The sequence below is a fragment of the Artemia franciscana genome, chromosome 14, assembly GCF_032884065.1.
Source record: "Artemia franciscana chromosome 14, ASM3288406v1, whole genome shotgun sequence".
In the NCBI taxonomy this organism is placed as follows: Eukaryota; Metazoa; Arthropoda; class Branchiopoda; order Anostraca; family Artemiidae; genus Artemia; species Artemia franciscana.
In genome coordinates this window covers 7,419,117-7,433,092 of record NC_088876.1, presented here as the reverse complement: position 1 = coordinate 7,433,092, position 13,976 = coordinate 7,419,117, and the positions used below count along the sequence as shown (strand labels likewise).

The 13,976-nt window shown below is 34.8% G+C and overlaps 1 protein-coding gene across 1 annotated transcript in view; it reads left to right on the top strand.

Moving 5' to 3' along the window:
- The first annotated feature begins 2,679 nt into the window (after positions 1-2,679).
- LOC136035261 (DNA excision repair protein ERCC-8-like) overlaps positions 2,680-13,976 on the top strand; it is a 28,891-nt gene continuing 17,594 nt past the window's right edge. Inside the window, exons 1-2 of the mRNA XM_065716932.1 lie at positions 2,680-2,737; positions 8,619-8,794. Coding sequence (XP_065573004.1) covers positions 8,652-8,794 — 143 coding nt within the window. The 5' untranslated portion in view covers positions 2,680-2,737; positions 8,619-8,651. The remainder of the gene's footprint in view (positions 2,738-8,618; positions 8,795-13,976) is intronic.

The window sequence follows — 13,976 nt, the reverse complement described above, 5'->3', positions numbered from 1 at the left end:
AGAAATCATAAGCAGTGCAATAGCATTGCCTAAGTAAACAGCGAAGTGGGCACAAGGTATTATTTAATATTTTCCAAACTGTTGTGGTAAGAAGCGACCCGGCTCAATAGTAAGCAAAACTCTAAAAAACGGAGTTTTGATACCAATATTTACATCAAAAGAATTTTTATTTTTATGCTGATTTTAAATATATAAGTTTCATCAAGTTTAAGCTTACCCATCAAAAGTTGCGAGCCTGAGAAAATTTGCTTTATTTTAGAAAAAAGTCATAGACTCATAAAAAAAATCACACCATCAGATTCAACTTATCAGATAACGGCACTGTAAAAGTTTTAAGCTCCTATCTACAAAATGTAGAATTTTGTATCTTTTGCCAGAAGACAGATCAGGGATGCGTGTTTATTAGTTGTTTGCTTTTTTGTTTTGTTTTTTTTTCCCAGGGGTGATCATATCGACCAAGTGGTCCTAGAATATCTTGAGAGGGCTCATTATAACGGAAATTAAAAGTTTTGATGCCCTTTTTAAGTGACCAAAGAAATTGGAGGGCACCTAGGCCACCTCCCACGCTCATTTTTTCCCAAAGTCACCGGATCAAAATTCTGAATTAGCCATTTTATTCAGCATAGTCGAAAAACCTAACAAATATATTTTGGGGGACAATATACTCCCCCACAGCCCTCGTGGAAGGGGCTGCAAGTTACAAACTTTGACAAGTGTGTACATATAGTAATGGTCATTGGGAAGTATACAGACGTTTTCAGTTTTTGTTTTGGTTGGGGGGTTGAGGGGAGGGGGTTATGTGGGAGGATCTTTCCATGGAGGAATTTGTCAGGGGGGCAGAGAATTTCCATGAAATGGGAGCAGGTTTTTCTAGCATTATTTAAAAAAAAAATGAAAAAATAAATATAAAAAGTTTTTTCAACTGAAAGTAAGGAGCAACATCAAAACTTAAAACGAACAGAAATTGTTACGCATATAGGGTTCAACTCCTCCTAATACCTCGCTCTTTACGCTAAAGTGTTTTAGTAATTTTAATTCTTTATTCTACGGCCTTTGTGATTCAAGGGCCATTCTTAAGGAACTGGAACAAAATTTAAGCTTTAGTGTAAAGAGCGAGGTATTGAGGAGGGGGTGAACCCACTCATATACGTAATCAAAACATACGAATATAGATGTTTATTACGTAATTTAATTTGTGAGTTATGTATATTTTTTACTAGTAAAAAAAATCGTTAAAATTAAAAGTTCTAGTTGCTTTTGTAAGTAACCTAAAAATTAGAGGGCAACTAGGCCTCTTCCCCCGCTCCTTTTTTCTTCTTTTTTCTTTTTTTCTTTTTTTTTTTCGTCCGATTAAAACTACGTGAAAGCCATTTTGCAAAAAAAAGTTAATATGCAAATTTTCTTTTAATTATTCATGTGCGGAGAGCCAAAATTAAAACATACATTAGTTCAACGTTCAGAAATTAAATAAAAAGCAAGTATTTTTAACTGAAAGTAAGGAGCAACATTAAAACATAAAACGAACAGAAATTAATCCGTATATGAAAGGGACTGTTACCTTGTCAGCGCCCTGCTCTTTATGCTAAATTTTTTTTACATTTTTAAAAAGTGAAGTTGAGAGAAAGAATCAAACTTTAGCGTAAAGAGCAGGGCACTGAAGAGGGAACAGCTCCTTTCATATACGGATTAATTTCTGTTCGTTTTAAGTTTTAATGTTACTCCTTACTTTTAGTTAAAAACACCTGTTTTTTTTTAAATTTAATCAACGTAAAGAAATGAGAATGCGCTATACGATAATAAGAAAACTTAAATATCCTATATCTTTCTTTTTTCCTACCCTAATTTTCCTGTTCTTTTTTTCTTTTTTTTTTTTTTTTTCGTAGAGTATTTTCATTTCTCCATAAAATTTTCTTGTATGAACTTACGATACAATTGACTTACGATGATGGTTCTATCTTCGTCCGTGTTCTTCAATCTTTGCTGCATCAAGTATGTTCGTGTATCCTCTTCCCTTGAATGAGTTATAATGAGGTTACCTGCAGCAGGAGATGGAACTTGTAATCTTTGAAAAAGTCTGGAGTCTCTTCCTCACCATGCATTACTATGTCTCAAATTTATCTGAAACAGTGGCATTAATATTACTTAGAATGGTAATGACTGTAATACCCTATTATGACAATAACTCTGACAGCTGAGAATAAAACTCATGTTTAGTAGACCCATCGACATAATTAGTCCCGGCGTGAAATATTATTATGCACCTGTTTTCATGTTTATGTTCATTCTGTTCTCTCAGTATCCTGTCTGAAATTCCCTACCACTGCTGCTGCTACTCACTAGAGCACCAAGCTACCTGAGGCCAACACAGCTACGCGCGCTCCTCCTCAATCCCAATCTATTCAAATCTTTCGTCTTTACATCCTCCTAAGAAGTCCCTATTTGTCTTAAATCTTTCTTTACGACATTTTCCCACCCCATGCAGGGATAAACTGGTGTTCATTTCGCCTTAAACGGTGGAAAGTCTTTGACAATCTGTCATCCGCTAAACCTATCCAAACAATGTCATCCTTTCTCTTATTATAGCCCGAGAAAGTGGGACTAAACCGCGTTTTGCGTACATCTTACTATTTTTGATACGATTCGTCAGTTTGGTAGCAAAAACAATTTCATAGGCAGTGACTCATGCATAATATCTGGCGGCAAAATTTGAAAAAAGCATATGTTAAAATTCACTTGCCTTAGGAATACAAAGACATTCAACGAAAACGTGTGTATCTCAGAATGTGTAATGATTTGGAAATATGAAGAGTTGCTGAGGTGGTATTAAAATTATTTTATAGACTTATTTTGTTTAGTGAGAATTTGAGAAACTTGATTGTATGGTGTATTAAAAGAGTACTAGTGAGCTATTAAAGTGAGGAGGAACAGGTGCTAAGGCACCTAAAAAGGGTCTGATATGGATCCTGGACAAATTCTTCTCTCACCAGCCATGAATGTTAATGGACCTAGTGAACTTGAAGCATTAAGCCCTTCTTTCCTCATGAACCAACAGAATGTCATGCAGCCTATACTTCAGAACAGCTTACCATCAAACCAAGAGACATTGCCAGTGGGCATATACCAGAACAATCTATCACCTATTCCTCTAACACTACCAGTAAGTCAGTTTGTTAATCATAACATGCAAGTTCCTTTTTATCCTTTTCCAGTTTATATGACTAATCAGTCAACCAGTAATCAAACTGCCCCAGGAACAAGTATTCAATATGCAACAGGTACTACAAACCAGGGACAGATGCCTAGAATGATTCCCAACCTGCAAAATATTTACCAAAAGGACAATCAAACAAGAACCATGCTAAAAGTCCCAAAGCAAATGCCACAATTTCCTAATGTATATGCAAATATACCAACTCATAACAAATTTGAGGTTCTTCCTCAAGATGAAGATCCACTGAATGAATGTGAAAGTGACCTTAATGAAAGTGACCTTAATGAAGTTATAAATCCAGCTGTGGCTGAGGGCCTTATGGACATTTCAAACCACACACAAAAACAAAAGTGGTGCAATGCATCACCAGGAACTTCAGATGTGAGACAGTCTAGAAAGCAAGAGATCAGAGCTCAAACTAAAGCACAGGTGGAAATTCCAGAACAAGAAATCTTTAACAATCAAGTCATGCTTCAAGTGAACAATATCAATGAAAAGTTTAGCGGTGATTATGAGATTTCCAAGTTTCTGAAGGAAAAGACCAAGATTAAAAAATTTGAATTTGAGATAAATCATGATAGAACAAAAATGATTATGTTCCTACAAAATGATGAAGATGCCAAGGAATGTATGCAGATAGATAGAGTTGCAAATGTATCTGTTAGGACAGCAAGAAAGCCAAAAACATGCAGGGGCATCATCAAAGGAATTCCTTTATACCTGACCGATGAACAAATTAAAGAAAGCATTGACTCACCATTCCCAATAATTGAAGTGTTGCGCCAAAAAAGATATAATCGTGAAGATAAAAAGCTGGAGAACAGCTATTCTGTATTGGTGGAATTTGAGAGCCCATTTCTTCCCCCAAATGTGTGGTGTTCAGGAAGAAAAAAAGAAGTTTTTATATATAATCGAAGGGTGTTGCAATGTTATAAATGCCAACGTTATGGACACTTACAGAAAGACTGCCGAGCAAAAGAATTTACCTGCCTGAGATGCTCAGGCAATCATTTTTCAAAAGAATGCTCATTGAAAGACAAAGAAATTAATGATCCAGCTAGGCAGTACTGTTGTGCTAATTGCAAGGGTAGACATTCAACTACATCCTCAGCTTGTCCTGTTAGAAGGGAAAACAGGGAAATATTAATGGTAGCAGAAAAGTATCAGATGGGATATAGTAGAGCCAGAGTAGCATATAAAAGTTATGCACAGATAGTGCAAAATGAAGCTTCTAGAACGCTAAAACCAGAGTCCATCATTGTCAATAGAACAATGAGTCAGTTAAGAGATGAAATTGTCAGGAATACTGCTAAAACAATTGTAGTAGGACTGCTATTATCCCAAGACATGTTGAATATTGGATCTCTCCCACTAGATGAAAAAATCAAGATGCTTTGTAACTTTGTAGAAACAATGAAAATATGCAAATTAGAAATGAAAGATATTGCTGATGTGTGCCAAGTAGAGATGATGATAGGGTCAGCTGCACCAACACAACCATGAACATGAGAATAATTTCTTGGAATGCATGTTCAGTTATGAAAGAAAAGAAGGATTTGTTTCTCATGAGTTGCTTAGAAAATAAAATTGATATATTCTGTATTCAGGAGACTTGGTTAAAGCCCCATATAAAACCAGAATTCCATGGGTACACTGTGATCAGACAAGACAGAATCCACACCAGTAAAGGAGGAGTGTTGATTGGAATCAAACAGAATTTTCATTTTACTGAAATTGAATTAGAATTGGATGAAGAAGAGGGGGACAGGATAGAATTGATGGCGGTTAAGCTATTTCTACCAGGAGGAAAGGGATTGTATATTGTTAATATATACAACCCTTCAGGATCTAATGGAATAATTGGCCAAATAATAGAGGAAGTTTATAAACAAATACCAAATTCAGATGATATCATCATTTTAGGAGATTTTAATGCCCATAGTAATTTATGGTGCAGATGTAATGTGATAAATAAATCAGGTAGGAGTATTGAAGCTACACTCCTATCTACCAATATGATTCTGTCAACTCCTAAAGGATTACCTACCAGAATAAATCCTCAAACAGGAGACTCTACAACCATCGATTTGGTTATGGCTAACCCAAGAATTTCCTGCTCATTAGTTGTTGACATTTTACAGGACCTTGTTCTCCATAGTGATCATAACCCAGTGATTGTGGAAATAGGCAGTAAATATCTTACTGGAATTAATGAAAGAAGAGATAAGTTCAGAACTGGAAATGTCAATTGGGATGATCTAACTGCTAAGCTGAAGGATGTCAATATCAGAGCTGTTATTGAGGGGGAAGCAGAAATAGATAAGAAAATAGAAGCATTTCAAGACCATCTTGTTTGCACAGCTAAAGAAATAGTACCATTTGGTCCCGTTGGATTTTCAAAAAGAAAAAAGTCTGCTTGGTGGAATGAGGAGTGTCTGAATGCAAAGAAAGAGGTCTGCCAAAAACGTATGCTGTACAGAAGATATAATTCTCTCTCAGATTTTATTGAATATAAAAAAGCTTATGCAAGTTTTAAAAGAATTGTGTTAAAGTCCAAAAGAGAAGCCTGGAATTTGTTTTTAGCATCATTAGACTTTAGAAAGCCAGCAAGCAAGGTCTATCAGTTCATTAAGAGTATATCAAACAAGATGCCCGCCCCTAGACAGAACCCACCTTTAATATTTGAAGATAAAACACTGGTAGAAGACAAAGAGAAAGCAAATGCTGGTGCCGCCCATTTAATTAAATCCATTGGAAAGGCAGATCCTAACGATGTCGAAAGCCAAAGGATTAAAAGGAAAATTAAATTTCTCTCCTCTCAAGGTGGAAAGGAAGAATATAACCAGCCTTTCACACTCAAAGAGCTTGAAGATATAATCCAGGGTTTACCACTTACCTCTCCAGGCCCTGATCTTATTCATCCGCATTTTGTTAGATCATTACCACCAAATTGGACCTCAGCTCTACTAGATATATTGAACCTTGCCTGGTCTCAAGGCAAATTTCCTACAGTATGGAAGTATGCTGAAGCTGTTATGATACCAAAAGGTGGCAAAGATCTATCCAAATTAGAAAATCACCGAATGATATCACTTTTGCCTGTTTTAGGCAAGGTTTATGAAAGGATTGTCAAGAAAAGGCTTAACTTTGAGATTGAAAGAAGGAAATTGCTGAAGGATATTCAATGTGGCTTCAGACGGAAGAGGAGCACTATTGACTGCCTTAATTGCATAAAGCAGGACGCACTTTACGCAATGCAAAACAATTGGATAATGTTATTGGTTATGTTAGACGTTGAAGGTGCATTCGACAATATAGTCCATAGACAAATTTTGTCTGGTCTAATTGAAGCTGGTTTTAAGGGAAGTTTAATTGCATTTGTTGAAGATTATATGAAGCAGAGGACCATCAAAGTCAGAGTTAAAGGTGAACTATCAGATGTTATAGTAGAAATTAAGCGAGGCGTCCCCCAAGGGTCTGCCTTGGGGCCGGACCTCTACAATATTGGAGAATATAATATTCCAATAGAAGAGAGTGCTGAAAAAGGCTGTATATTTGCAGACGATAACAATGTCTGGGTGTTGGGCCGCTCTATGGAAGAGATTCACATGATTATGGAGTCTGTTTTGGAACAGCTGCAAAGATGGGCAGATGATATTGACCTTAGATTCTCACCTAATAAAACTAAAGCTATGATATTCACAAGAAAAAAGATACTGGTACCCCCATTGCTTCATATATATGGGCAACCTATAGAATATGTCAATGAATCAAAGATACTGGGATGCGTTTTTGATAAGCAGTTAAGCTGGAATAGCCATGTACAATCATTAAAGACCGCTTGCATGAAACGTCTGAACATTTTAAAGGGAATTACAGCTGCCATGTATGGTTTACACCCTGATCTGCTATTGGATTTTTATGTAAAATACATTCGAGCTAAATTAGAATACGCTGTGGTGATATATGGATCTGCAAGTCCATCACTTTTGAGTAAGCTGGATGTCTTGCAAAACTCAGCTATCAGAACTGCTTACGGAGGTAGAAGTACGACTCCAATTCCCTTTTTACTATCGGAAAGTGGCTTAGAAGACCTTGAATCGAGAAGAAACATAGCCTTTTTGAGATACATTAGAAGAATATTGCTCGCGGGTAAAAATCATCCTGTGAAATCACGGATCATAAAGACAGGAAGAGCATGCACCAAGAATCCAAAGAAGGTTAGAAATCAACTTAATTTTTGGGAAAAGGCTTCAGAAATTTCAGCATCCAAAGATGTAAATTTAAAAACTTCAGAATTTTTAAGCATATGTGAAGTTCCTGATATTGCTCCTTGGGAAATAATCGAGCCAAAATGCAATCTATTATTTCCTACAAAAGAACGTGATTTGGACATGGAACTCAAAATAATGCTAAACGACAAGTATAAAAATTACATTGAAATATATACAGACGGTTCGAAGTTGGAGAGCCCTACAGCCGTTGGTGCTGCATTTTGGATTCCAAAAATGAAAGTTGTCAGAAAATATAAATTGTACCCTGAGGTATCAGTGTTTGTTGCTGAAGCATATGCCATTTTGAAAGCATTGGAGTTTGCAGAAAGTATGGAAGACCATGAGGACATTCTGATATGTTCTGACTCAATGAGTGTCTTGGAAGCATTAAAAAATTTTGGAAGGTCTAGAGATCCATCAAGAGAAATAGTGGCTTGCTACCAAAAATTGTTAGGGATATTAAAAAGAAGGAAGATTTCGTTTCAGTGGGTTCCCGCCCATGTGGGAATTAAAGGGAATGAGAGAGTAGATAGAGAAGCCAAAACTGCCGCACTAGAAGGTCAGAGTGAGTTGGATGTTCCTACTCCAAGAATTGCAACTCAAATAGAGCAAATGATTAAAACAATCCGCGATCAAAGCTTCCAGGATAACCTGAACTTATCAGGAAATTTGTTTGTAACTACAAAGGAGCGGCGCAAGAGAGAAGTTGTAATATATAAATTTTTGAATAGATGGCAATCAAGAATCGTATTTAGACTCAGATCTGGTCATGCTGGGGTTCGAAGTTATAAAGCAAGGTTTGAAGGAGCTTCAGAAAGATGTGAATTTTGTGACATTGAAGAAATTATTGAGCATTTACTTCTCGAGTGACAGATATGCGAGTCAAAGGTAGGAAATAGTGGAATTCTTTCGTGTAAGAAGCATTAAACCAAGTGTATATCATATTCTGGGTGGTCTCACTACATCAGAAGACAAAGTGCAGATACTTCAACTTGTTACAAGTACTTAGAAGAAATCCACCAAGACTTTAGACTTTGAAATCAGTTATTGGAGTTCCAGATTCTACAAAGAAGGCTCTTAAGTGGTAAACAGAGGAGAGCATAATTCCTTCAACTTCAACTTCAAACACTTGCCTTAGCTAATTCTTCTGTTCTATAGCATTGACAATGATTAGACCTATGAAAAATAGTATGTGCAACTATTTAGAATCTAGATTCTCGAATCTTTATTCAGATCCGTTCAAACAAGTGGAAAAATGCTTTTCAGACACAATTAACTGCTTGGATCTAGATGAGATTGATAAAAGATAGTGAGTTGGCTTTAACTATATCTTAATCAATCGGAATACTTCAAGGATATGCACAATGTTGTAGAAATAGACTGCTAGTTTGGTTTTTCCCCTTCTTTGTTTGTTTCCATCAAGGGCACCACAAGGCTAGATGAACATTTAGTGATGGCAGGGTTTGGATTGGTCAATGTATACAATATTATATAACTAGCATAGGGACAAGGTAACCATACTACTTGAGTCCTTTATGCATTCTCTTTCCAGATATACTAGGCTAATCAATCCACTTGCATATTCAAATCATCCATCTCTGATAGTCCCACATATAGGCCTAATAATATATTTCTTCATCATATCAATACAGTCATTCCTTCTATGCTAGCTCCTAATTTAAACTAGTCAGTTTCTCTGTAATAAAGTACATAACATGTACCAAAATACTAGCCTATTTAAAATAATTAAGATAGTGTATAACAGGGGATAGGCTATAATAATCTGATTAGTAGGAACATTTTGGATATTAAAAAATAAGAATTTAGCTGTTCCAAAGGGTTTGTTTAGTTTTTAAATATTCCTTGGGAATAGAGGACCATAAGGGGGGCTCACCATGTTCACTCAAGGACTTCTTTTTTTAACTAGAACTATAGCCTCAGTTATCAAATTCAACATACTTATCTGACATTCAGGTAATGGAAGTCTAATTTATGCATGTTTTTGGTCCAGTTATGTCAACTGGAGGTTGCATACTTTGTCTTTGGCAAGTATTAGTGTCAATTCATAGAAACCATGGTGTATTTTTCAAAATTTAGGGGGTAGGTATTTTATAATTTTTTCAATGATTATACAAAACAGGTCATATTTAGTTATACTGATACAAAATATTTATTTTTGAAAATGTAGTGGAAGCAAGCCCTCTCTCCTCCCCCATGAACATAACTGTTTTCAAGTCATTTGTCCTGAAAGATAAGAACTATCTGCCCAATAGATTCACAGATTACTCTGAACAAACCCAGCTAAGTCAGACTGCTATTTGCTAGATTGTATATAATTAGGTTCTTGTTTAGCTTCATCATAAAATATGATGCACAATATATTCTTTGTATAGAATCATAAAACAACACCTGTCTAAAAAAAATATATATATAATTAATTAAAACATCTAAACATATTGGTTAATTGGCTGTAACCTTTGTCTTTATAAATCATTTAATAATACATAAAGTATCTTATTCAATAATCTACATACAAAAAGTAATGAAATAACTTGTAATATTTAAAATAATTCAAATAGTTTGAAAAAAGATGTGGCTAGTTTTGTGACTGCCTATTGAGGAATACCAAATAGAAAAATGTTGCACTTCTTTTTCCTTTGAAGACTAAAAATATGAAATAATCTAGAATTTTAAGTTACCATATTCTAAAAATTAACACATCTATCTTACAAAAAAAAATTGTATTCTCTAACTGGTCTTGTGTATTATCATTTGGAGTATATTACTGTCTATTACTGTTGATTCTGTGTTACTGATCTTGTGTATGCTACTATTTTAAAGCAATCAACTAATCCAAATGTAAATCAAACAGTTTGGGGTAAAAAATTGTAGTAAAGAGCAACCTGGCTCAATAGTAACCAAAACTCACAAATACTGAATTTTGATACTAATATATAGATCAAAAGAATCACATTTTTTGGTTGATTTTAAATATATAAGTTTCATTAAGTTTAGTTTTACCAATCAAAAGTTACAAGCCTGAGAAATTTTGCCTTATTTTTGAAAAAAGGGGGAAACATCCCCTAAGAGTAATAGAATCTTAATGAATATCGCACCATCAGATTCAATGTATCAGAGAATCCTACTGTAGAGATTTCAAGGTCCTATTACAAAAATGTGGAATTTTGTATTTTTGCCAGAAGAAAGATCATGGATGTATGTTCTTTTTTTCCAGGGGTGATCATATTGTCCTAGTGGGCTCGGATATTGCGAGAGGGCTCGTTTTAATGAAAACTTAAGTCCTAATGCCTTTTTAAGTGACCAAAAAAAATTGAAGGGCAACTAGCCCCCCTCCTATACTCATTTTTCCCAAAGTCATCAGATCACCAGTCACCAGATAGTCAAAAAGTCCAATAACTATTTCTTTGAGGATAACTGAATCCCCCACAGTCCCTGGGGGGGGGGTGAAGGGCTGCAAGTTATGAACTTTGCCCATTGTTTACATATAATATTGGTTATTGTGAAGTACACTGATGTTTTCAGGGAAACTTGTTCTAGAGGCAGGGGAGGGGTTTATGTGATATCTTTCCATGAAGGAATTCACCATGGGGAAGAGAATTTCCATGAAGGGGGCACTAAATTTTCCTACATTATTTAAAGAAAGGAATGAGAAATTAAGTAAAAAATAAGTTTTTGTAACTGAAAGTAAAAGCAACATCAAAACTTAAAATGAACAGAAATTATTATGTATATTAGGGTTTGACTCTTTCTCACAACTCTACTTTTTAAAACAATAAAAAACTTTAGTATAAAGAGTGGGGCATTGAGGAGGGGACATCCCCTTTCATATACAGAATAATTTTTGTTAGTTTTAAGATTTATTGTTGCTGCTTACTTTCAGTTTAAAAAGCTTTTTTTTTATTTAATTATGCCTGTGATGATAAGTTCAGTAGATTTGTTTCCTGTGAAAATACAATGAAGTAGAAAATAGTCATGTAAAATCATTTTCAATTTGAATTGGATCCAAGGACATAGGAGATTGGAGGGGGGAAACAGAAATCTTGGATACCAGAAATCTTGGAAAGTGCTTAGAGTGGTGAGATTGGGATGAAACTTGATGGGAAAATTAAGCACAAGTTATAGATACGTGATTGACATAATTGGAACGGATCTGTTCTCTTTGGGGGAGCTGGGGGGCAGGGTGTTAATTTGGAAAAATTAGAAAAATCAAGGTATTTTTAAATTAAGAATGGGTGACTGGATCTTAATGAAATTTGATACTTAGAAGGAACTCATGTCTTACAGCTCTTATTTCAAATCCCGACCAGATCTGTTGACATTGGGGGAGTTGGAAGAGAAACTGGAAATTTTGGAAAACGTTTAGAGTGGAGTAATAGGGATGAAACTTGGTGGGTAGAATAACAAGATGTCGTAGATACGTGATAGACGTAACCATACTGGATATGTTCTCTTTGGGGAAGTTAGGGCTGGGGTTCAGTGCTTTGGCAAGTTTGGTACTTCTGGTTGTGCTAGGACAATGAATATTTCAAAGTGCATTACTTTGTGATAGCTTAAAGGTCAGTATAATTTCATCTCTTTTTGATAAGCAAGAAAAAGTAGTTTTTGAAATTCTCACCACTGTGGTTGCTCCTGTCAGGCAAGTCTAATAAAAACTGGTGTGTGTCATGGTCAAATTGACCAAGTGGTAGTATTTATAGGTTAGAGAAGATTACAAAAAGAAAACAATGTATTTTTCAAATCCAAGAGAGGGGTTAATTTTTTATTTTCTCTTTTAATTTTTTTAAAATTAAAAACTATTGTCCTTTTGAAATTTGGAGGAAGTAATTGATACCCTCGATTCCAACCTTCTAAAGATTGTATTTCAGTGACTATTGACTCTTAGGGTAAATTGTAATCTAGTGCCAATATTTCTATTCTGGGCTTTTTACTGTCTCATAAAATAGTTTTATTCTTATCTTAAAATTACCTTAAATTTTATTTGCCAGCAATAGAATGATCCTGTAGGATATAGTTATCACTCCTAGGATAATAAAACATTCAGGAATGAATTCCATGTCTGAATTATGCCATAGGAGGGCGTTTTCAAGCTCTTATCTTAACTTGCTCCCTATTTCTATGGTTTAGAAAATTGGGTAGAAAATTAAAGACATGTCTGTATCTGTCTTAGCTTTGGAAAAAATGCCTTAATTCTGGTCTGACTCTGCTTTTCTTTGACTCTAGCATTAAAAAAAATCCATCGTTTCTAACAAACATTTTAGAATTCTTTAAACAATCCTAAATCTTCAAAAAAACTCTAAAAAACAGTACTAAAAAAATTCTATTTCCTATTGAGTGGGATTTTAAGGTGAATTTTTTTTTTTAAATTCAAGATATAGTTTTCCCAAACTATTTGAAACCTTATAAATCATCAGCTGCTCCTCACAAGTTAATAGTAGTAAGCATGTGGCACAGATCCAATTAACTGTTTTCCATAACAAAGAATTGTTAACCACAAAAAAGTTTAAACTTCTTTAATACCAGTACAGGATATGGTGAATGCGATACTAAGAAGTTTGTCTGTCTGCCTACAATTAAAGTATTTAAACTGATCCCAAAAATTTGATCCAATTTTTTAAAGCACTTACAAGTCTTCCAGTCCTCATTCCTGAATGCCTCTACAGTTTGGACCTTAAATACTGTAAGATGCAGCTTGGAGTGAATTAAGGATTCCTATCCTTGTAATGCTCTGTGATCACTTTTATAGGGTTAATTGTTGTGTCTGTTTGTTTATTACTTCCTGATTGAGCTGAATCCCAGTTGAACAGGAACTCTTGATGTAGAGACTCTTTGTCAATTTATGAGGATATTGATATTTGTGATAATATATTTTCCTCTCAGAAAGTTCTAAGGTATCACAACTTGTGTATAGAAGTTTTCTCTGACTCTTTTGCTTCCATGATGATTGGCAAGCTTTTTGAACCGGCTTCTAGTATCAAAAAAAAATATTCCAAAGTGGATTACTTTGTGATAGCTTAAAGGTCAGTATAATTTCATCTCTTTTTGATAAGCAAGAAAGAATAGTTTTTGAAATTTGACATCTCACCTCATAAGTTTTTGTTTTGAGACCTTTTATGAGCTTTTTTTATATATCCATGTACTCTTTCTACTAGTGAAATATTCATTTTATATTGAACTAATTGTCGCATTTCCAATTTTGGTCTAATGTGAGCTTCAGTACTAGAGCTTAGCTTTGATATCAGTTGCTGGAATTGTGTATCTTAGTCGATTTACATCACAAAGCACACATTTGGACTTTCCATTGCTGTTGCTATACTCCAGTGATCCATTGCTCAGTAAGTCAAGGTTTTTAATGAAGCAGTTTATTATATCTTTTACTACAAGCTTGGTACTTACCAGTATTATTAGAGCACTTTCCTGTTGATTCAAGATTTCTTCTCTAAAAGTTCTTGTTGTGTTTCATGATAATATGA